The 25,923-nt window shown below is 40.1% G+C and overlaps 1 protein-coding gene across 1 annotated transcript; it reads right to left on the bottom strand.

Moving 5' to 3' along the window:
- Positions 1–2,085: 2,085 nt before the first annotated feature.
- On the bottom strand, positions 2,086–12,757 carry LOC139714311 (monocarboxylate transporter 12-like). The gene is made up of 4 exons (XM_071626026.1): positions 12,475–12,757; positions 5,599–5,739; positions 4,439–5,377; positions 2,086–2,264 (listed from the first exon to the last, which is right to left on the bottom strand). The coding sequence occupies exons 1-4, from the start codon at positions 12,755–12,757 to the stop codon at positions 2,086–2,088; spliced, it is 1,542 nt and encodes a 513-aa protein (XP_071482127.1).
- Between the last annotated feature and the right edge of the window lie 13,166 nt (positions 12,758–25,923).

Raw genomic sequence — 25,923 nt, 5'->3', positions numbered from 1 at the left:
ATTGAAATTAGTATTTGTTTTTTATAATATGCAAATGACCATTGATCTGCCGTTGACGTCCTACGACGGCCAACGAAACTAACTATACTAATAATACATAATCAAGAATTTACATTGCACTATGAATGAGAATCCTGCTTATTTCAATATCTTGCAATGTCGGATTATCAGTCCTGCCGTCTATACACGCACTCGTGCCTTGTAGTGACACAATAAACTATAGTACAAGTAAAAACTAAGGTTTATGTATGGTCATAGTTGCCTACACACTTTATAAGAAGCAGTTTCCATGCATTTTTATTGCATAAAGTATATTTCCACTTCGAATCAATTTGCAATACTTCTATGGAATACCTACTGTACTAAACAATAAAACCCCCAACTTATAGCAAACTTTCCTGTAGCAATCATGGCTATGGATAGTAGTTTTGGAAAAGCTTTTTGACTTTTTTTTCGGGTCATTAAAGAACAATATTAAGATCACTATCCAGAACTTGAACGCTTTTACTTTGGTAGAGTCTGGTCCGAATCGGCGCTCCTGTAGTGTCGTCCTGTCCACCGTGTTTACGTAATAACTTCCTGGCTATCTGCAAACATATCGAAAAGAACCCTGAACACTTTTGCTTATTCACGAGTCTGTGTACGGATTTTCACTTGACCGGAAATATCCAAAAAGTTGACATCCATATGCAGCTGTGTCAGGAACTCTCTAAAATATATTTCACAAAGCTGCACATAATTAGGCGTGTGGGGAGGGTCAACATTGTCATGCAAAACAGTTTTAAAAGCGTCCGATTGTGTGATGCTTGTACTATGACTCTCGACTACAGGCTCTTTTATGAGTAGACGATTAATTTAAAAAAAAAGAAGAAAAAGAATGTAGAAAACTTCAGCCCTCGCTCCAGTCCAAATTCTAACAAACAAAAAACACGTGTGTTATTAATAGTCTCAACGAACGCTTAGACAGTGATAGTAAAGATCAACAAAATCTTCCTTAACGTTACTATAGCAAGAAATACTTTCTTGGAATGGTACAATTTTGAATCAACACGGAGTCTGCATCTTAACTTAGAAGATATGCACCAGCAACATTCAAAACACTTCTGGGATTTCTATTTCAAAGGAGGATATTTCACTACATTTCATTTCATTTCATTTCATTTCATTTCATTTCATTTCATTTCATTTCATTACATTTCATTTCATTTCATTTCATTTCATTTCATTTCATTTCATTTCATTTCATTTTATTTATTTCATTTCCAACAAAAGTATAAAATATGACATTTCCATCAAAGAAAGTAAGATAAATATAAATAGAATAAAATGAATAAATTATAAAATAGAATAAAATGAATAAATTATAAAATAGAAAGTAAAAAAGTAAAATGTATGTTTTGCATATCCAAGCAAAATTTAAGGAGACTTCCGGATGATTTTCAGATCTTTACATATATGGACAACAGTCTATAACTTGGTTGTACTGGGTGCAGATTTTAAAAATTTGTACTGATTGAGATGAGGAATAGGAGTGTTTTCAAAATTTGTACCAAATCACAATGAGCAAGGATGATGACATGGCACCCTCACAACAAGAATACATGAGTTGGGACTCAATGAAGCAGAACAAAAGAAGAAGGTATGCATAAATTCTACACAGGTGAACTTGTTAAGCAAGTGGTATTGCAGTGGCATTACATTGCTAAATTTCTGAAATATGTGAGGCTCTATTTCATCATCTTTGCTCAGTGTAATTTGCTCTGGGTTTTCAGAGTATTGATTTCTCTACTCAAGGACCACGATATATTCCACAGATCTATACATGGAACTGTTGATTTATGTGCTCCATGGTGTGGAATGTTCCTTTAATGCAGATCTTTTTTTTCACAATAAAACAAAACATACTTGTATATAGTTTTAAGGAAATGCAAATGCATGGGCAAACTGTAACTGAATCGTATCAAGGAAAATACTTCGAACTGCTAAACAGCCTATAGCTTGTATGGAATGCAGTCCCCTCGTGAGTAGCATTTCAATGAACGCCTTTGGTCAGTTTTACATCTTTGAACATGCAAATGTAATTCTTTAGGGAGAATCAAGATTTGCTGACTGTGGAGACGTCTTCATTGTTGGTTTTGTGTTCCTTCGCTGAAACACTTGGGTAAGCACCTGCAGAATAAAACCGCTGACCCCTGCTGTAAACAGGCAAGCTCCCGTCAAATAGAAACAGGCGCTGTATGAGCCAGTGGAATCAAAAAGTACACCTGGGAAGAAAGAATTAGTGATCAGCATGTGAGTAAATATGTCCTTGTCAGACTTTAAGTCAAATATTCTTGTCTTGACGGTAGGAATTAAGATTATCCTTCCCAGTTTCTTTTCTTTATTAGCAGAAAAAGCCCCATCCACATGTCTATATATAACATATGATATATATATCAGCTGCATTTTCGAGTTGGTTTTCAGAAATTGAGTAAAAAAATAAGAACAGACGACAACTAACAAAACAAAACAAAACAAAGACAGGTTAGATGGAATTCCAATATTTCACACATTTATGGTCGAATGCATGGAGTTGGAAATGCCAATGATTTTATCATCTCCTAACTATCCTGTCGGTTTTGCAAAGAAATGTAGTGAAAGTCATATCAAATCGATGATTGAATAACATTAACCCTATTCCCTACAAACGTTGTCATTTCTTGGTAACAACGAGACTGCTATAATGTTCACAAAGGGAAAATTTTTTTCACCATTAGTTTCGTATCACTAATAGGCACTTTTTTTTTGCAGAGATTATGTGACTAATTTTAAATGATGAAGCGTTTAAAATGACAAAAGTTTTGGTTAAAGATGGGGTTTCATGTCACCAACTTTGTTAGGAGATAATAAGAAACCTCTTTTGAAATATGAAAGAGCATATACATTCTAAGAGGAATTAAAAGTCTATTTCCTAAAAACCGGTTTTGAAATGGCTGTGATGATTATATCCCAAACAAAGAGATAAGGTGAGACTCACCTTTTATCAGGACCGTTATGTGTTACCTTGTTTTTTGATTTTTCAGCCAAACCGATCCGATTTTCATCAAATAAACTTTGAACTCCTGTTAGAATTGTGGGGTCTTTAATATTCCATAAGTGCTCTTTGATTATCTCGCAAAAGGATAAAAGCTGAATCCCCAATTCAAACAAAGCTATACCATCCTCCTAATACATGTATATCATAGCGTTTAAATTGTAATAAATGTCTTAAGTTCTTCCAACGACTTTGATGAATTCTCTACCAATCCGTTTGCCTGATATTACCCTACTAAATACTTTAAGACTTTTATGACGTTTTGAGACGTTACACGAGCTTTACACGCCCCATAAACCCCCGAACAACCAAACTGCTTTCTGAAATTATACTCCACAAATGAACATGTTCAAGCGATAACAGGATTTTCAAGCTCACTACTTCCATTCCATCCATGCATAATTCCAATGTTAAAAGAGAAATACCAAGTGAAAAAAAAAATCCTTGCTACAGTGAAGTCAATCTAATAGGCAAAAGATTATTTCGTTAATTTGTTAAAATTATTGTGTTCTTTCATAGTAGAAGGTGTAAATATTAGCATGTAGCAATACAAGTGCACTAGGACGCAAATTAATACTGCTATATGTATGGCTATCTGTGCCAGTACGGTGATTATGTGCAAATAATCATTATTATAAAATGGGTTCAAGAATGTAGCCAATTGGAAGCGCTGAAATGAGTCACGTGTGCGTACATTAATTTCTCACTAACATCCACGGCCTGAAGTCACAATGATTACACTAGCAGTGCGCACACAATCAGTTGTTACAAGTGCGTCGCCCGCTGCTATACGCGCTGTCAATCCTGTAAACAACTTCTAGTTCGGGCTGCCGGCCGGCCGGCCGGCCTTTCTTGTGTGCATAACATGTGTGGCGTACGTATTATACGTACAGTACTTATATGTGCGGGATTTCCAAGTGCGACGTGCGTAAATGTTTGGGGCGAACATCTTCGGACATCGATTCTTGAGCGAGTGCTACATGTAGCTGACTGGTATTGACCCACAAAGGTACGTGAAAAATGCTGTTAGTTTTCGACCCATTTTATAAAACTAATGATGCACAGGATTATTTCGTGGCGTTAGTGGAGATGCAGCTCACTCTCGGGTATTTACAATGTAGTGCAACATGCACTCGGCTTCGCCTCGTGCATGTTTCACAATTGTAAATACCCTTGAGTGCGCTACATCTCCACTAACGCACTCTATCCTGTGTATTATTTGTATACTATCACCATGATGTCATCACTATAGTCAATATATCCGTATCTGCATAATAAAACAAGTTTGTCAAATCAGCTATCTTATCATTCTGATGTGCACTATGTCTTCTGAACGTCAAAGGGCGAAAACATCACGTTATATACCTTGAACATAGACGCATAACACCTGTCCGATTCCCTGGAAAAAGGCCTGTAATGCAAGTACATTCGGTAGCTCCTCTCGGGATGTGACAGACTTCGTCAGTGGTGGAGCAAGGGCCAACGCAGTACCCGCTGCGGTGCCAAATATGGCACCAAATGTAGCAAACGCCGCAAAGGACGAGAAAATGGCTATAACAAAATTTCCAGCAAACGCCAACGTAGCTGAAATCCCAAAGAGCGTCGGGGGTGAAAGTATGTCATAATCCAAGAGGAATCCATGGGAAAGTCTCGCTACCAACATACACACTCCACTGATGGTGAAGATGTACGATGCTTTCAGTTCACCGACACCGGACGCAAGGGCATAGCTGGTGACGTATGTGTAGGTCGGAAAGTAGCCGCAACCCAGGAAAAATACCGTAATACAGAGTACTAGAACTCTTGGGTTTTTAACAAGTATAGTAAATCCTACCAGGTCGAAGAAAGCTTTGGTAAATCTGCAACAGGATGCAACGGGAGTATGTTCCTTACTGTCAGTCTGATTTTGAGTACATGTGGTTTGCTTCTTGTCTTCTTTTTGGATCGATAGTTGCGGGGCGAACTGTGTTTCTTCGCAGATAGGCACCCCGCTGCTGACTGTTGCTACGGACCAGCGACTCTCTTCTTGGGTGTTGGGAGATTCCCGGCGATGCCCACTCTTCCACCAAGACAGTGGCCGTATCACCATAGCGGTTACACAGAAATGAGCTACCATTCCTGCAAAGATCAGGACTGCGCCCCGCCAAGTAAAAATGTTGATGAGCGTCGTTGTCAAGAGTGGACCTACCATGACTCCCACGCTGGCGCCGCTGGAGGCGAAACCGTTGGCCAAACCGTGCCAGCGGTCGAAATAGATCCCAACGGCAATAACACATCCCTGGTCAGCAAGCCCATACGATATGCCTGCCGTAAGAATGAGAAAAACATGTTATCAGCTTCCCTTTTGTTATGATCTAAAACACTTAATGTTCATTTCCAAGCTTTGTTGTTAGACAACATAAGAAGTATTGAAAACGGAACCCTTTATTGACATGACAATTAAGTCAAATAAAATCCCGATGATACTCCCTCTCAGTCCTTTGAAAATGCTCTAAAGAAGGGGAATAAAGATACGGAACGCTCACCTGATACAACGCTACATGAAATGATGTGCCACAGCCTTGAAGCGAAGGACAAGCAGATGAGGGACAACACACCCAGGACACCTGCAATGAAGATTAGCGGACGACAGCCCAGTGTGCGGTTGAGAGCTCCTGCTATCGGACCTGTTGATAATCGGTACATAGAAAAAAAGTGGATTTATGTTCAAAAAACTGTTCAAATTCATTTTGCATTGAATAGAATGTGATTTTAGTCAAAATATAAGGAAGAAAAGTCATGTGCTAGTAAACATTTAGCAATGATATCATTACCGTGTAAAATGGATGTCACTTCAAAGATGAAATTTGGATATTTGTGTTGTATATTACAGAGGGGGAAAAGTCGCACTTTATTCAGTGTATGTGCGACTTGGTGGAAGCCACCTCGGACATCACACCTTCGCTATGTTGAAATACACGCACTTTAGTCAGAGTCTAACCGCGTCCAAGTTTACACAAGTGGCTTTATCCACTATGTTCGTTCTGACTCGTATGTATTAAAAAAGAAGTATTGCCATCCGAGCCATAGAAATAGTAGAATTTCACTGAGTGCTCTCAGTGTTCTCTAGGAGAGGATAACTACCTATTCCAGGACCTGCTTTCCGTATTAATATACCATGAATGCTGCTCCTCTAGGTACTTGTCCAGGAACAGTCCCCATACCATTCTTCTACATATTATCATTTGCAAAGACTTGTATAAAGGATATTCAAAACGCAGCAATAGACCTCACTTTTGTCATTTACAAGATAAAGCATTTTGTCCAACCGTGTCAGAATTCTGCAGACCTATATTTCCACAGGAAATGATCATACTACTGAATAAAAACAAATTATGGTGATACAGCTAAACAGTAGACTGAATATTACATGCGACAGCGCTTTATTATAACAGATGCGGACAGATCTGCGAACAGTGAATGACAAGCTATCTGCGCAATCTGCCAATCATTTTCATTTGCTCTTTCCGACTGTAATTCAATCGAAATTTTTCTACGTAACCAAGCTTTCAGATATATCATGAGTCCTTTCATTGCCCTACTGGTATCAAGCTGAAACTCAATGAAGAAGACCAAAAAACAACTAACAACAGAGTTTCTTATTCTTTTCTCCCAACACCATCTTGTGCTCGTACAGGACATCAAACTTGCTGTTGGTACAACATTCATCTCTGCCTCTGGTCATCCAGGAGTTGTCTTTTCCTCCGATGCAAATTATTAGCACTCATGTTACCACAGATCTGCAAGTTAGCTAACAACATCAGAATCTCTGGAAGATCAGACAATTCATTGATACTTCTCCTTGTCACACAGCAGTCCTAGCATTGGTCTACCACGACTTGACAAATGTAATGCTCTTCTTGGCGGAATTATTCAGGCTGATGCGGAGAGTGCCGAATGCTACCTCTAGACTTGTGTTACATGTTTGTTCACGTTCTCATGTCATGCCTCTCATTATGTTAACTCCACTAGCTCCCAGTCAAGGAAAGAATATCCCTCAAGCTTCTCCTACCAGTCTACAAAGTAGTCAACAACAGGACTCCAGTGTACGATGGAGAGTGTCTGGTACGACACTCACTCTAGGCGCACTCGTCTTTCACCGTCAGTCACCTTCATCAAACCGTGCACCAACAAGTTTACTATAGCTGGCGACGCAGCTTTCTCCTCTTCTACACCTATGCTGTGGAAAAGGCTCTCTCCTCTAACTGAAATCATCACCAACACTGGATCACTTCAAACAAAATAATATGAAGGTCTCCTCATTCTGAAATCCCTATCCCTGCCTATGTATGCAGTGGTCACGTACTGTAATTGCCTATTTTGTTTCCCCCTACATTGCCGACAAGAATGAGATCATTCTCATAGCACCTTGTATCCAGTGGAAAGGTCGCTATAAGCATATCAATTATTGTTATCGTCAATAACATTATCTTTATGGTTAGCATTATCATATTTATTACTTTCATTCGTTTATCTTAGCTTATTGATTGCTCATGAAAGGTCTACAGAAATCAAGAACATCTCATTAATTCTCTTGCCGAAGACGAGATGTCGAATGATGATGATCCTGAATGTCCTTAGCCTTTACAAATGGGTACAGAGCCGCGGCGACGGGCTCGTGAACACTTCACTCGCTGGAGTCAGCTTGACTATAACCAGATTTGCGGCGCGGACATCTGAGACGACGCTTGAGCTGGAAGTCCTCCTCTTCCCTGCGCCGTGTTTAAATGCACATGGTCCCGGTGGTTTAGTCGGATGCGTACGCGGGCGCATGACACAAGTTTCCAGAGACCTATGCCATCGACTAGCTCCTCCTTGGCGCTTACGCTTTGACCCATTTCCCCGAGTCCGAAGAAGTCCGATCCACTGTCATGACTGTAGTCAGTGGCAGAGCTACCAAGTCTCACGCATTCTAAATGAGACTCAAGCATTTAGGGGCCATCTTACGATCTCACGCATGGCATCCATTTTCTCACGCATTGGGCAAAGTCTGCAGCTTGGACCTATAATTAAAGGGCATAGCCCAAAGGATTAAAGTGATACAGCTGTAGTTGCGATTGAAGGTATATTTCCCTTTTGTCTTTCAAAATAAGTAAAAATAGTCACTTAAGAATGCACGTCATGATCGCACCATAAGAGATACAAATTGAAAAAGCTCCCTACCGTGGAAGGGGCAAAAACCCATCCCACCCTCGCTCGTGCGCACATTGGCGCGCCGAGATGCCGAGTCATGAAAATCTCACTCATAAGATTTGTTTGAACTTGGCATCCCTGCAGTGGTTCGATCAAAGTTCGGCTCATGATTCGGCTGAGGGGGGTGACAGCTTTTGATAGCAAACTTCTTTTGTAATGTCATACTAAGAAGCACATCAACACGGTTCCTGGCATCACTACAGACTGCGTGATGAACAGAGAAGACTTTCGGCGTGTTTCTACAGAACTCCAAATTCTGGGTCCATAATCGGATTCTATCCGATAGAAGAGCCTGCAGAAACGCACCAGTATCGGTTTCTTTCAGATTCCAAAAAAATACCGATGAGCGTAACCGTCTCCTGACGTACGACTGTAGTTCCTTCCGGGTCAGTTGTCCTGTTTCAGCGCTGTGGAAACAAGCCGGGTTCAATAATCCGATATACAAGTAGCTATAGCTGTTAGGAGGTCGCGGTATGTCCTGTATGTATTGTCTGAAGTCACCATTGGCGTCATTGTGCTTCATCAGAAACAGTGCTAAACTAGACTGCAAAAACACCCTTGATCGGCAAATTTACCAGCCGTCATGATGACTGTTTATTTACCCACAATGCACTAAACCAACTTTCCAGACATCCGGTCACAACTGCATACAGGCGTATAAAAGTATAGAATCGGATTCTATCCGATGATACACTTTCTGTGAAAACAACTCGGGTCTGCGTTAGCGCAGTTATACGCTTTTGCAAATTCTAGATCTATCGGATTTTCTATAGAAACACGCCGAACGAAACAATGTTACCTAGCAACTATTACACCTACGTGCTTTACTCTTGATGACAGCTCAAGTTCGGCAAATTGACGCAACCTATAAAAAATAAAATGGCGCTCCCATATTGTGATCGGTGCATGCTAGCTCTCTACGAAGTGAATTGTGCGGACGTAAACATGGCCCAGAACGCGTAGCTATAAATCGATCGACTTTGATACGCAATTCTGCGCATGCTCAGAATAGGTCTTTTCACATCTGAACGTCCCCGTCGTGAAAATCTGCTCCCTATACATTGACAGTCCAAGCCCGTTGTAATGCAAAAATTGTTTGTTTTGCTACAGCAAACAGGAGTACAACATGCCGGAATAGACAAGATAAATATAAAGACAACCCACGACTCAAATTCAGTGGTCAGAATATAACAATTTAACAAAATACGGCAGTGAAAGCCATCTGCTCAACTGACTGATTGAAAAACGAGCAAACGAAAACGAGCAAATTCAAATTCAGTGGTCAGAATATAACACGTTACAAAATATGACAATGAACACCATCTGCTGAACTGACTGATTAACGAACGAACGAGGATTTCACAGAGAGAAAGAATCAGTCAACTGGAGATGAAACGACTTTCAAAGAGATCAATATTCTATGAAAGTCATTCTATGGCCAGACTCGGATGTCTAACACTAATAAGTCAACGCAACAAATCGTCTGCCCGTCACTTCCCACAAAGAATACGCTCTAAAAAAATTGAACAACTTAATTCGACGAAACAACAAATGACAAGTTGCCAATATTGACATATTATGTATAAAAAAGACGGGTACGCAATCAATCATTCCGTACCGGTTACCGCAAATTTAACATATGCAACCGTGGCAACAGTGACTTATTATCCGATTCTTAAGACTTGACCATATAGTGCCGTATGGCTCAAATTTGGCACGTCATTGCTCGTTTAATTGCTGATCACATGCATCTCAAGGGACGTTTACGTTGTTTTTCGGGGACAAGGCTTGACAAGATTCCCTCATTCAAGATAAACAACATGAGGATGGATTATATACATCTAAGGTCATAAGTGTTCGAAAAAGTCTGTGATTTCTAGCTGGACTTATTTTGTTTTATCTTCATATAAACACTTTGTTATGTGTGTGTTCCTTACGTATGGAAGTAACTCAAATGACAATCCTTATTTTAAAAAAAAAAATGATATTAATCCGACGCAGTGCGAAAATGATGCACACTTACATGACAACAATGATGCACAATCATAAATGTAGGATCATGCGATGCCTCTGGTTTATGACACGCATCGTGGCTGCATACCTGTCCACTCATACGCATTCCCTTCAATATGAAACACTCTGTTACATAATCATCATGTTCTGGTTCTGTTAAAATCAATTCTTTTCGGCATAGAAACCAAATATAATACATCAGCCGTTTCAGAGACGCATCAATTTCAGGTCACGTTGCCATTTTACCATTGTGTGATTCTCGTATGACATACAAATACTATAGTTGTCTATAGAGGTGTGGAGAATCTATATTCGCAAAAACAACTACTGGATACCAACGTGACAAAATAAAGAGCAGAAAAGAAAGAAAAAAATACTCGCTTTACTCAAAAGAATCAATAGGACATAAACCATTCTTGCACTTTTTATTTCCTGTCCAGTTAAAGAGAAGCACGGGATTTCTATTACCGGAAAAATCCAAGCTCATGTGTAAAATCAATCCGTAAAACTGAAAGGTCGTTTGTGTGTAAAATCAATCCGTACTAAAGGTCATCTGTAAAATCAAGCAAAAGTCCAGTTGTTTCCATTGTTCGCGAAGTCCACACTGAGTTACATTCCCCAAACTAACTTTTGCCCCCCCCCCCCCACAAAAAAAAAAAAAATGGTTATCTCAAACATATGCCGTGCATCCCAACAAAGGTAGACACAATCAATGTGGGCGTTGCTTATGATTTTTTTTCTTTTGTTGGAGGGGGGGGGGGGGGGGGAGCGGAGGGGCTTTCTCCACGTTAGGGCTACCGGCCTTTGGCACGTTAAAGGGATGGTATAGTATTATAGTAGAGATCAGCAGTGAATTTTTAACTGTTTGCGAGATACTAAAAGCAAAACAAAACAAAACAAAACACACACACATACGGAATATTTCAGAGCACACCACCCTATGAGGATTTCAAAGCCTATTAATTTGATGAAAATCGGGTTTGGAGTGGCTGAGATATTCAATAACAAGGTTAAACAAAGCAATTCTAATAAAATGTGGGTCCCATCTTTTGTCATATTACTTTGTTCTGGATATCGCAATCATTTCAATAGCAATTGTCATAAAATAAACATTGAATTCCACTAGGAATTACATGCTCTTTCATATTTAGTTGAATTTTCTTTTATTTCCTCGGGCTTTTTAAAGACTTTTTTTTTTTTACACGACTCAATATTCGCAAAAGTTAAATTGTTATTATGATATTGTTTAAGTTTATTTATAAAACTTGATAATACTATGATCTGTTAACGCATTTTTCTTCATAAACATCCGGACATCGTTCAAAATCACCATTTAAGGCTAAATTACATTCTTAGTACATTCTTCCACGTGGCTATTTGTGGTTTCATGGTATCAGAAACTTAAAATAATGGTGATGACATCAGGGAAGAACTGGCAAATGATCGAAAATATGTAGTATTAATAAAATGTATCAATAACTCATGGAAAGAATGTGGCAATTCTGGTTGGTTTGTGTATACATGAACGAAACAAAAAAAAAACAAAAAAAAAAACCAAACATGTGATATAGTCTCTAGTTTAGTAAGAAATTTATAACTAATTTTAAGATTTTTATAAGTCAGACAGCAAAGATTTAAATGACTTTTAAAACCTAAATCACCAAATTTCATGAAATCAGTATAAAAATTTTCCAGTGAATACGCTTATTTTTTCTTTCGATTCTTCAGTGTTTTAGAAGTAGCCATGATGCAAAATAAGAGCCAAATATATATTCTGGTTGGATTCGAACCAACTACCTCCTGATTGCTAGACCACTGTAGACGGGTGTCGTATCCAGCTAGACTAGCGAGCATTTATTGCCCATTAGCCAGTAGTGGGTACTGCGTATCTGCAGTTCTCTCTAGCAATAAGTAGATCGTTGGTTCGAGTCGAACCCGAGTGTCCATGATTCTTTCTTTTATGACTTACCACTTAAACACTGAATAACTGGTAATTATTTACGTCGATTAAGGTTTATTTGTCATCAGTTGCAATAAAAAATAACTCGACGCTAGATTATACTATTTTTTAAATAAGTAGGCCTATGCGCAGTACACGTAGCCAAATTCTCTCTATCTTTAAAAGCTAGATACCAATGAAGAATATTCACACATACCAGCACAGTAGCGAAGCGACGTGATAATGGAGTACGACCAGGCCAGCTGAGAGGTTGGGAATCCAAGTTGAACCGCCCACTCCCCGATGAGCACAGACATCGCAACGATCTGGCTGGTCAAAACTGTCCGTGTCACGAAAACAGCTATTAAAACGACCACAGCCCAGCGGCCATCCACTGGACTTCTGTTTCGTTTCGACTTTGATCTCTCATCTACCTGCGTCGTATTATCTTCGACACCAGTCATTTCATTGGAGTTTGTAACTCTTTTGGGATCAGCCATGTTCTTATTCCTGTACGTTGAATCGTTCAATGAATCCCTGAAAATCAGGAGTGAAATTTACAGACATCAATGATCATTTTCATAGAATATCGGGATGTAGATGTGAACTAGAAATGTCGCTATATGGCGACTGGTATAATGCCTCTGCCATATCGTATGGTTCCCCGAATACAGTAAGTCTATACAGTATGTCCCAGAAAAAAATTACAATCAGATTTTCACATTGATAACACCCAATATGACTAAATTGTATAAATGCTTAAAAATATAACATCTTAGCTCTATTTTGCAGAAAACCCCATTCGATTTGGTTAAGCGGTCACAGAGAAATGTGGATTGTTGAAAAGCATGTCATGAGTCTGATTCTTCCAAGTTTAGCACTTCGATGATCTTGTGTGTGAATACAATAGACAGAACTTGGAGGGAAGAGATTCCCGACGTCCTCTACAAAATTCCTCATTTCTCTTTGACCACTGAAGCAAACAGAATGGATTTTTTTCTGTAAGATGAGAGCAATGAGATATAGGTTCAAACCCTGAATTTTTATTTAGATTGAATAAATATTTTTAAAGATATCATTGCGGAGGGTTCCGTTGTAATTCTTTTTGGGACATATACGGTATAGTATGTCTTGACAGCGTGAGACGACAGGTTCACATCATTGGCAAAAAAAGGAGAAAAAATGACAAAAAAATGAAATGACGTATGTTTGAACATTTGGCACCAGAAAAAAAAAAACAAAAAAAAACATGTATTGAGTGTTTACATTTCTTGACTTTGGTGTCGTTTGGAGGGCTAATCAGTACTTTCAGAAAACAGGTACTCGGGTATTTGAGCTTTTTCACTAGATCTTTGACCCTTTTCCTTTGATCACTAACTGGCAACATCCAATTTTCACGACAAGACTGAACTATTTTCAAAATACAGGAAAAACTGTGACATTTCACATTTTTTTTTAGTTGACTTCTGCTGATCATATTGCTCGTAAATCTTTCCCTATTTACAGAATCATTGCGAAGAATTGTATGTAAGTTTATAGCTTACCTATTTTTACTGTAAAGTGTATTCATTGGGTAATCGCCATGGTATGGAGAAAATATTGTAATTTCAGCATCCAATATCAGAATCTTCGCATTTTATCCTGACCTTTGACCCTATGACCAAAAATTCCTAAGAGAATCACTGTCAAACTATACATACATACAAATTATGTGCTGCCTTTGTCGATCTTTCTGCAGCATATACGACACATACACAGTCAATCACCGTATCCTTGCCAAGAAACTGTATGAGATGACATCAGATGTTAAACTCACAAAGCTGATCTGCAACATGCTATCAAACCGCAAATTCTTCGTAGACCTCGATGGTAGAAGGAGTAGATGGAGGACACAGAAGAACGGACTTCCTCAAGGAAGTGTGCTTGCCTATCTGTTGTTTAACATCTACACAAATGATCAACCCATTCAACCAGACACTAGACGCTTCCTCTATGCTGATGACCTGTGCATTGCATCTCAAAAGGACACCTTCTAAGAAGCAGAGGACTCCCCTCTCTAGTGCACTGGACTTACTCATCCCCTACTATGCCAACAACCATCTAAGAGCTAACAGAGACAAAACGCTATTCAGTGTGTTTCATCTTAAGAACAGGGAAGCCAATCGTCAACTACGGATTAGTTGGTATTGAAAACGCCTGCAATATGTTTCCAAGCCAGTCTACCTAGGAGTGACACTTGACAGGTCCCTCACTTTCAAGGACCACATCACTAAGACCAAGGCAAAGGTGGCATCAAGGAATAGTATCCTCAGAAAACTCACTAATACGAAGTGGGGTGCTGATGCGTAGACAGTACGTACAACAGCACTGGCTTTATGCTACTCTACAGCTGAGTATGCGTCACCTGTCTGAAGTAGATCAGCTCATGCCAGGAGTAGATCAGCTAATGCCACTAAGATTGACACTGTCCTAAATTCTTCATGTCGTACGTGCTATATATTACTGGTTGCCTAAAGCCCACAAAGGTTGAAGACCTCTACCTACTAAGTGGGATTGCTCCTCCAAGCATCCGTAGGACCGTTGCATCCCAGAAGGAAAAGCTGAAGCAAGAAAATGACCCTCGCCACCCTCTCTTCAATCATGATCTTTCAAGAAAGAGGCTAAAATCCAGGCGCAGCTTCATGCATTCTGTAGAGGCACTGAACAAAAACCCTGACAAGCAGCGTGTATCCATGTGGATTGAACGTCTTACCCATACACCGCATACAGTGTCTACTACCAGCCCTAAGGAAACTACACCATCAGGCGCCAGTGAGGTATGGCCTTTCTCCTGGTCTTGCTGCAATCGCCTAAGAAGTGCTGTCGGCCGCTGCAAATCTAACCTAGCAAAGTGGGGGTATAGTGAGAATGATGACGTCACCTGCATGTGTGGAGAGGAGCAGTCTATGCAACTTACTCCTTGTCTGTCCACTTCTACCAGAACCTTGCACAAAAGAAGATCTGACAGCTCTAACGCCCAGTGGCCGGCAGTGCATCTAACATTGGATTGGAAGAATCTGACGTTCCATTCTGCGTAGTGCCTCGAGAAGAAGAAGACTCCTTCGGTGCTAGGGGCGGAGTCTAGCTGCGGCGTTCAATCCAAATCTTCGGACACGTTTTTGTTACGTTGGAAGTCGGAAAATCATGGGCTAGAAAAACGCTGATTTCTTGCCTTTTCTTTGACCATTTAGGTTTGAAATTCGGCAGATGATAGACAAAACATTAGACAACAAAAGTATGCCCAAAACAGAAATCCGATTGTTTGGACCAGTTTTGATAATGTGACTAAACTCGATTTGCTCGGCTTAGCCGTCAGCGACTTTAGGATCCTTTTGTTGAAGCGGGTCACATATGTATGAACTAAGTTTCAAGAAAGTACGTACAGGCATTGCATATATATGGGGAATTATCATAGTAACATAGATTTTCAGAATTTAATCTTAATTGGTCTTTGACCTTTGACATTGAGCATGTGCATCCAAAAGTTGATAGGCACAACTTTGTCCACTCCTATACATATATATGTCAAATTTCATTTGGACACCTCAAATGGTTCTTAAGTTACTAGTATGCTGTCTAGAAAATCAATTACGGACGGACGGACAATCCGAAAACATAACTCCTCCAACAAACTTCGTGATGGAGGGATTAAAACAAGTTTCAAAAATGTATATGGTCAACATATATTCCTACAGAGCAGTCGTGATTAATTTCCTCCCTGACAAAAATAATGCATATAAGTTAACGCTGTATAATGAATGAATAATCCCTCCCGCCCCTAGCAAAATTTGAATGGCTCTTAAAACATTCTCTCATTTCTTCTTCTTAAAACACACACACACACACACACACACACACACACGAACACACACAAACCTTTACAGGTACACCAAAATCACAGTCGTTAGAAATTCGTTGAGTCGATCTTTCCTCTTTGCACTATTAATTACAGAACAGTCATACATTGTTGCATTCTAAAATATGACAAAGAAATCTTTATCAGTCATAGCTTAGCATCCTACAGAAGGAAAAAATCTGTCATGTAACTGGATGATATGAACAACTTACTATAATATCATGCAGAAGAGAACAGCTCCAGCGAGAGATCTTCGTGGTTGAAGCCACTGTGTGATTGGTTGGTAGCCCAATGAGTAGAATGATGGTCTCGCGCCTCGACTCGAGTTTTTATACCACCGAGCAGATTGCCAGACTTCACACGGGCGCGGCATTTTCACAGGTTTGGTGACGTCATAGTACGTGGGTGAAGGGGTACGTGATATTGTATAGTATTCCAAGAATTCCGGAGAGTACTGTACATGAACAAGAATGATATGAACTTTACGAGGAAAGAAAAAGCATCCTTTTGCAAAATAATCAATGCGCTTAATTGCGTCAAAATCAGAGTACATTACCTATGTTGCCTGACCAGTTTAGAATTCTGAAGTAGTTTCTGAAGTAATTTTGCCGTTTAATGCTGAAATTACATTTTGTCATTAACTTCGAGACTCATTAAATGCCTGAACTTCTAAAAGGGTCAAAGGTTAAGTAAAGATTCTCAAACCGCCAAATTCCTGCTCTCCAAACAGGACTCATCTAGTTTTTTTCAATGGAAATAAAGGATACAAGGGCACCAAGCAGTGTATGGAACCAGGCGTTATTATCTTTCATATTTATTAGGTTGCATATAGCATTGCCCTCTAGATTCAAGAGATGCCATCATCCTGACATAATGTGTGATATAGCTTGGTGGAGTCCTCTGCGGGAAGACCATGTGCAGTGTCCCACAGTGTGTTCACACTAATCGACTATTACGTGAAAACACTCGAATTTAACAAGAAGATTTCACATACTGGTGTGTCTTTTCACAGGGTATTCACATAGGCCTATACTATGACAGGGTTCTTATAATATTCTGTTTCACTCTGTACTGATGATTCACAATGTGATTACTATTAAAACGCTAAAATCTAATAGTGTGAAGTTTCACACTGTGTTCACAGTGTCTTCACACTGTGCTTCACATTATGTTTCACAATGTGGGACACGACTCTGCTCCTTCTTGAAAGGTGTGGCAATCTAATGTAATATAGCTACCAAAAAAGTACCAACAGCTATAATAGGGGGAGAACGGATCATGCGACCAGCGTGGACAAACGACTATAGGGAACTATAACCAGGATGATAGGACTCGGATCGTGTCAGCTCTAGATGTCGACGGATGGCCACCACGCTATACCGATCGAAGGCCACCACGCTATACCGATCGAAGGCTATGGGCTATGGTCGGGCTGCGTCAAGTCATACGACATTGTGTCAGGCCCTGTAAAAGACATGTAAGTCAGCAGGTTATGCGGACACAAGGGACACGCTATACCATGGAGCTGGGGGTAATGGTCTTCCCGGTTACAACCAGCTACTCAAAGATAGGGAACTGTGACCAGGTACCATACGCATGCCGCTGGGGAAAGGAGACCAAGCTTCTATACCATACCAGGGCAGGATACAAAATGCGGGCCTAACCTTCAAGTTCAATGTCCGTATTTTCAGCTAGGCCTATTCATATCAAATTGATAGGCCTGCCTATTGTGAATTGCCGCTTATACTCTAATTTGTGTCAAAACTTTATCTATGACTTCGGGGATTTAGACTTGTCTTAATTCGTAAGACTGAATTTGTCACAACGTCTGTGTAGAGCAATACTGATCATATCAAACTTACATACCCAGGCGGTATTATATTGTGTTTACGCCCACTCTGCTGTCTCGAAGTTCCTAATTAGCTATAGGCCGACATTGAAGTTCAATGTAGTAAAAAGCAAAAAGCAAAAACAAAACCGCAACATCATCATTCGAGTGTCATGCGTGCAGGATTCACGTGCGAGTCTGCTGCTCTATTTGAAGAAATTTTAATCCTTGACCTGAATAAGCAAGATATACTTCGTTGCATTCATTCAGTGCTTTTATGTTTGCGGCTTTATATTGTGATCAACAATCCCCCTTTACATCTCACTTCATTTTGCCAACTGTTCATGTTTGTGCCAATATGTATTTGTATAACTGGACATTCCACCAGAATTTCTACTACATGATATTGTCCTGCATGTTGGATCATCCATAAGCGCTGTTTCCAAATTCTGTGATAGAAAAATACTATAATCTTTGGACTTTGCTTACGTAGAATGTCCCTAGCGTCATTTTTGTGAACTCTTCCAAAATCTTTTGGTCAGACGTTCACATAAATCATCTTGTTAGAAGTTACAAGTCTATAACTGTCAGTCATACTTGGTCCAAGAAATAAGAAATTGCACCATGATTATAAACAATAGAACATGAGATAAACTGCGATTTTCCACAGATAATCAACAACGTTAATACACAAACATCACCATATATCAAGTTTTGCTGTAATTTCAGCGACATCCCAGGCACTATAAAGGCCACGGATCCAGTTGGCTAATTGTCATTTCTCTCTAACCATCAACCTGATATTGGAAGAACAAGCTTTGCTGTAACATTAGTAACATTTTCAGATCACTACAGGACCCTATTTAAGCACATGCGGTCTTGTACCAGCTACAAACCTTTCCTCGCATGCCAGACTTAACTTTGCCGTAATTCCATCTGACCAACAAAGATAGAATGAAGGTGTCCCTTTCACATCATACTCTGGTGCAAGGTGTAATGGGAAGACCTATCGTCATTCTTATAAGCTTTTCAAACCTTTGTTGACACTGATATACTGATTATTGTTTATCATAATTTACTGCCACTTCTCAAATTGCTACATCTGCCTAAAATTATGGCAGAATTGTTTAACCAGCGCATTTACAGTAGTTCTATGATTCATGTATGCGTTTACATTTAGGTGTTTGTGTTTGTTTGTCTGTGCTGCCGCTGCTGTTACGTTTCTAGTACGTTATCCTTGGCTCGATGAAAGCTGCATGAGCGAGAAAGATACACTTTAGTTGGCTATGCATGCATTCACTGTTTTCATGTCTGCTATTTTGTTTGATCAAGAATCTGGCTGTATAGGTGTCTATCTCTATTTATTAGAATCCATCGTTTTGCGCATCATATTATTTGCATAGTCAAGCAATATCAGTCAAACGCAATATACAACAGCCATGGATCAATCGTTTTCTTCAAGTCAAATTCTTGCTATTATCGGCAAGTCTACAGACCTAAATGGATTTAGCGGTTCATGGGTGTTAGCAATCATGCAGCATGTCACGCAATAGTTATCATATCAGATCGAACTGTGTGATAGTGTTTAATTGAAGAAGAAAAAAGGACGAACCTTTTTTTCGCTTTGCTGGGTTTTTCCATCGAGCTACTGTAGTTACCAGCATCACATTGCCGGATCTAGCTTTTTTTCTTACCCAGGTTGAAATTCCAATAGGCCATTCGGACCATCAAAACCAAAAGGCTGGTTGTTTTCAATAGGGAAAGTGAAATATTGGTCCATCAGAATACCAGCATAAAATTTCTTGCAGGTCTAATATATACAAATCCGGTAGAAATCAAACAAACACCAACAGAAAGTCTTATAGGTCCAATAGAATATCAAGAGACAATTTCTTGCTGATCCAGTAGAAATGCAGTAGCCATCTAATGAATGTTCTGTTTGATACTTTTGGAACCAATGCAAATTAATTTAAATTCATACATGCAGTGACATGCATAACAGTTAAACTCATCCTTCACCTAGACTTCCTCTCATAGCTACAACTTATTTCGACCGAATAAAATCTAATGTTATAATTATCATTTACTTCTTTATGTATAGCCGAATAGTTGTAAAGAATTTAAGAGTGGTTACTTATAGGTCACTCATTTATTATAAAAATATGAAAATAATACTTATACGTTGAAATCATATACACCAAAACAATAATGCATAATACAATTTCTAATTCAGTTCAAAGTTTAATTTTGTCATAAATACTTATGAGATATTAATGTTTTATCTGCAATTCTACTGGTATTCAAATTCTAGCTGAATATTCATGATCACTATGAAAACCAATAGAAACCAATAAAACCGAACAGAACCAGTAGAAACCAACAGAATCCAATAAAAAGTAAAACCCAAAAGTATTGGTTTCAAGAGTTCCAATAGAAACCAAAAGAGGATCATTCTGTTTGTTTCTGTTGGACTTCCTGGATGCGATTTTTGTATAATGGAATCTATTGGCCGAAACCGTTAGAAGGAAACGGAAATGCTTGTTGGTTGTTTTATCGGTTCTATGATTTTTTCGACCGGTGAAGTGGTCCCACCTCACATCCAACTGGACCCAATGGAAGACCAGCTAAGCATAGCTGAGTATGAGCTATTCAGCCATCAGCCATCTTCTCAGATGGGGAATGAACAAACAAACAAACAAACAAACAAACAAACGAACAAACAAACCGGGGGAGGGTTGACCCTATTACGTTGTGTCATGACAAGCCAACAATGTTTTTAGATATTTCTTTAATGCAATATTTTATGCAAACTCTGTAGGTACCGACATATTGCTAATCAGCAGATTTTGCATTTTTTTCTGAAATGATACATCTGCCTCAATCATAGCATAACTTTATAACAAGTATACAAACAGCTTTTCGTTTATGTGTGTCCGCATATTATTTGTGTGTATGTTCCTACTTGCATAATGTTATTTCTCCTGCTCTATTGGCAGGTATTAAATTCATTTCAGTGATCAAGGTATATTTGGGTGCGTCCGAAGTGGAATATTCTTTGTCACAGGCAGGAGCACCTCAGAGTGTGCAGAAACCATGCAAATCAGGCGTCCTCTCTAGGTAAAGAGCCTTTTCAATGCCTTAGGTCATTTAACTTTTTCAATGTACTTGATGAATATTTATTCTGTGTATCCCTTTGATAATTATGTTGTGTATCGTACGGCTTACTTCATGCTGGTACATTGTATAGGCCTATACCACTCCCCAAGTGGTAGGTTAGACAAGGCTTATCACAATAATGTGTAAAGCCCCAGTCACATGTACATGCCGGCGTTACACAATACTACCAGGAAGAGATCCGGGGAGAGATCCGTGTTGACGCCATTGGGCATCCTTGGACGTCCGTGTATAGGTCTGGGGACATCCGAGAGGCCAATGCGGCAGCTTTTGCATGGAGGTCAAAAACATCCGGCGTCATCCTGGGACTGCCGTGTTGGCAGAGCAAACCGGGATGGTCCCCGTGGCTGCCTGGAACGATCGTGTATAGGCGCCATGAGCTCCCTTAGCAATCCATGACTTTTTCCCCCACATCAAACATGGCCAGCGGAGCGTGTTCACAAGTGGGGGGGGGGGGGGGGGGGCACTTCCGGGTTTCACGAGCTGACAAGCAAAAAAAAAAAAAAAGCAGCACAACCTTACCGCGCACGCACTTCAAGGTCTCTAAATATTTCTTTCTAGTGCCACTTATACACTTCCGGGGGGGGGGGGGGAGTGTGTGTGGGGGGAGGGGGGGGGGCAAATTTGACATCTTATGTATTCCTTTGTATGGTGCAAAAAAAGTGGGGGGGGGGAGGGACACTCGCCCCCCCCCCCCCCCCCAGTTCCGCCGGCCATGTCAAAGACCGTCATGGATCATCAAAGCAGCTATACATGGACCTACACGGCAGCCATGTTAGGCCCTACACGGGAACTACATGGACAATCACATTCAGACATGTACGGAATTACAGGGTTGAACACGGATCAACACAGTCCGTAAGATACGAGAACGAGACTATAAGATTGATGAAAATCCAAATTCAGCTTGATTTCTGGTAGATTTTCGTCTGTCGGCGTGGTACGTGTCCCTGCCTTGGTGGTCCGTGTAGCTGCAGTGTTAGTGTGTGTAGATATCCTGACGGTCCAATTCAAGTAGACGCCGTGCTCTACCGGCATGTACCGTGTAGTTGCTTGGTGGATCCGACATGGCCCGTGGAGGTCCTGTGTGCGCCGTGTGGATGCCGTGTAGACGCCGTGCTGGCCCGGCCTCATGCCTTGTTGATACCATGTGTATAGTCATCAACGCTCGTTGACGCTCCACCCGGGGCAAAACTAGCCCGGAACTCCCCGGATCATATTTTTTTAATGTTGTGCCCTGTGGTGGTCTGAAAATTTTGCTGAAGTTATAGCCGAGCTTGGGCTGCCAATATCAGATTCATGATTAGAGAGAGAAATTAAAATTAGCAAACTGGACCCATGACTTTTAGTGCCTGTGATTTTGCTGAAATTACGCAAAATTTGATATAAAGTGTAAGTTATTATGGTGATGCTCATGGAGTTGTTGTGGAATAGAAAATTGTGTACATAAACCTGCATGTAACATTACATGTATATCCACACAAGGGTTCTGAGTCCTTATATAGGCCTACACATTATAGTGTTTTCGTTATAACACTGCCTTTTCTTTGATATTATATTTGTCTGTATTCCGTAGGGGTCTAGACATTTTACAAGCAGTGCTTCTTAAGGCCACCGCACACTACACGATCAGACTATCTTACAAAAAAAAAATGTGACGATATTTTGTTTATATAGTACTCTGCATGTACATAATGTCCACTATGTGGAATATGAACAAATTTAATGGCTGAAAGCTCAATTTCAATTTCATGTTTCAAATTCAACATCACAGTCTATCTTATGCTCTGTTTCTTATACAGTCTTATAGGTCTTAAACCTATTTTTGGACGGAGTTTGACTGACAGTTATGCTTGTTAGAACTTCTAACAAGTGGATTTGTGTGCACATCTGATCAGAATACTTTGGAAGAGTTCATAGAAATGATGCTAAATACATTTTGTGTATGCAAGGAAGATTGTCTTATTCTAAGAATGTGGAAACCAGCTTTTCGAGGAATCCAACATGCAGAACAATAGTAAATGTTATAAATTTAGAAATTTGGAGAGGAGAACTGAAGATGCAAAGAAAGGTTGTTGATTGAACCTCGTAGCAAACACAAAATCATTGAATGAATGCAGCCAAGTATATCTCACTCATTCAGGTCACGGATGAATGGAGCCGGAGACACGCAGCAGAAACGCACGTGGATCCTGCACACGTGACTCAAAATTGCAAATTTATATTGCGGTTTTGTTTCTGCTCACTAGCTTAGTTTTTGTGTTTGTTTGTTTTGTGTGTGTGTTTTTTTTCTACCGTAGGCCTATATCTAATGAGGAACTTCGAGACAAGAGAGGGGGCATAAATACAATATAATACCACCTGAGCACGTATGATTGATACCATTATTGCTCTACACAGACGTTGTGACAAATTCAGTATTACGAATTAAGGCAAGTCCCGGGGATAAGTGTAACGAAGTCATGTATACAGTTTTGACGGAAATTGCAAAGTAAAGCGGCAATTCACAATAAAAGGCATCAATTTATTTGATATGAATACAGTGGAGGATCGGGGGCGGGGGCTGAGGGCGTGCGTCCTCTTTTAATTTTGTAAAGCCCCCCCCCCCCCTTTACTTAATTCCTGGATCCGCCCCTTTGAATAGGCATAGCTACTGCTACGGACATTAATTGACTTGAAGGTTAGGTCTGCATTTTGTCCCCTGCAATAATCATCAAGCGTGGTCTGCTGTACCCCAGCGACCTGCAATGTTAATCCTTGAGTAGCTGGTTCTATAACCAGTGGAGACCATCGCCCCCAGCTCAGCTCCCCGTATGAGCGTGTCCCTTAATTGTGACCGCGGCAGCTGCTGACCTGCTTATATTATAGGTCCTGACACATTTCACTGGACGCAGCTCGACTATATTAATAGTCCCAGATATCGAGCCCTCGTCTGTATAGCGTGGTTACTCTCCCTCGTCTACAGTTTCTGTAGCTGGCAATTGGACGATGAGCCCATCATAATCAGGGCAATCCGGGATCCCCCCCCCCCCCCCCCCCCAAAAAAAAAAAAAAAAAACCCGGCAGAAAAAAAAAATCCCTCCTCCCCAGCTAAATACTGGTTAGTGATAAGGTTAGAGTAAAGGTTATATGATTAGGGTTAATTTTAGGGTTAGAGTTTGGGGGGGGGGGTTAGGATTATGTTCAGGATTAGGATTAGGTATAGGTCAGAGGAAGAGTCCGGTGTAACTTGTCCAAGGGGTAATTGCCCTATATAGCTAGACCTGATCCCAGGCATCCCGGTAGTTCTCTAGTCGTTTGTCCACGCTGGCCGCATCATCCACTCTCCCCTGTTGGTACTTTTTTTTTGTAGCTATATTGCATGAGATTGCCACCCTGCACAAGATGTTGGCATCTCTTGAATCTAACCTCGAGGTTAAGGCTTGTTGTCTGAACGTAACTGTCGATAGAGTAATGCTATATGCAACCAGGGAGGTGGGAACCCACCTCCCTGATGCAACCTGTTCAATATGAACGACAACCACGCCTGGTTCCATACACTGCTGGGTGCCCTAACATCCTTCATTTCCATAAAAACTTGGTGAGTCCCGTCTTGATGAAAAATGCAATACAAAACAAAACACAACAGCAAAAAAAAAAAAAAAAAAGAACAAGAAACAATGACGACATGTCTTGACATCTATAACTATATTGTACTGCCCCCTGTATTGGTTGATCTATAACACGTCATCTAGACACTAGGGTCAAACAACTTTGGCCTATAACCGTTTCAATTTCTATGTGATAGGGACAACCTATTCCTGACATATTTTGACACATTGACCTCAACGTCTATTGTTATCGATTATCATGACCTATTACCAACTCCTCGTCTGTGCACTTGATTATAAATCATGGGGTGATTCTTTTGTAATTTGGTTAACTATGCAAATTCATATGTACGTACGAAACGAAGAATTCAAGGAAATAGAGCTGCACAAAAAAAAAAAAATTGCTGAACAAAGAAAGTAGCAAACGTGAAGTCAATGCATGCAGCCAAGTATATCTCGCTCTTTCAAGCCAGGAATAATGTTCTTATTTGCCAATGGAACAACAAAATAACACACACACGTTCTACGTAGACACACCCACACAAATAGGTCACATACATGAAATATGAGTATACTACCAGTTCCTAAACTAATGCCATAATTAAATGATATGTCATATTTTGAGAAATAACAACATCTGATTATCAATTTGTTTGTTTCATGAATTTTTTTCACAAACTGTAATCTCATCCGTCTTAGAATGTATTATCATACCCCAAGAATTTCCATTAGGCCTTTAGCATAATATGCTTACAGACGACTACATAATTTTGCTTAGATTACAGCAAAATTTGTACAGTTTCCTATGTTCCCACTGCTTTGTATAACGTGTTCATAGCTTAATGTGTGCAGATTTTTTTTTTAATCTCTCTAATGCTTGTCTGCGAAAATGTGCATTGAGGCGGGTATAGGGCAATTACCTCCTGACGGGCAATTACCCCGGACCCTTTCGCTGACCCTAACCCTAATCCTAATCCTGAACATAATCCTAAACTTATCCCAAACTCCGAACCCTATACCTAACCCTAACCCAAATATTTACTCTAACCTTATCACTAACCAGTAATTTGCCGGGGGTACTAATTGCCCTCCGGGGGTGATTACCCTGATGAGATCGAGGTGTATGCTCGTCCAATGTGACGTTCGACCACCGTAATCTTTACCTGCATGGTCCGCTGC

This window comes from Diadema antillarum, unplaced genomic scaffold, assembly GCF_040938485.1.
Source record: "Diadema antillarum isolate AM-2024a unplaced genomic scaffold, OU_Dant_1.0 seq00002228_RagTag, whole genome shotgun sequence".
NCBI classification, from domain to species: domain Eukaryota; kingdom Metazoa; phylum Echinodermata; class Echinoidea; order Diadematoida; family Diadematidae; genus Diadema; species Diadema antillarum.
The sequence above is the reverse complement of the archived record's forward strand: the minus strand, read 5'-3'. Positions and strand labels throughout refer to the sequence as shown.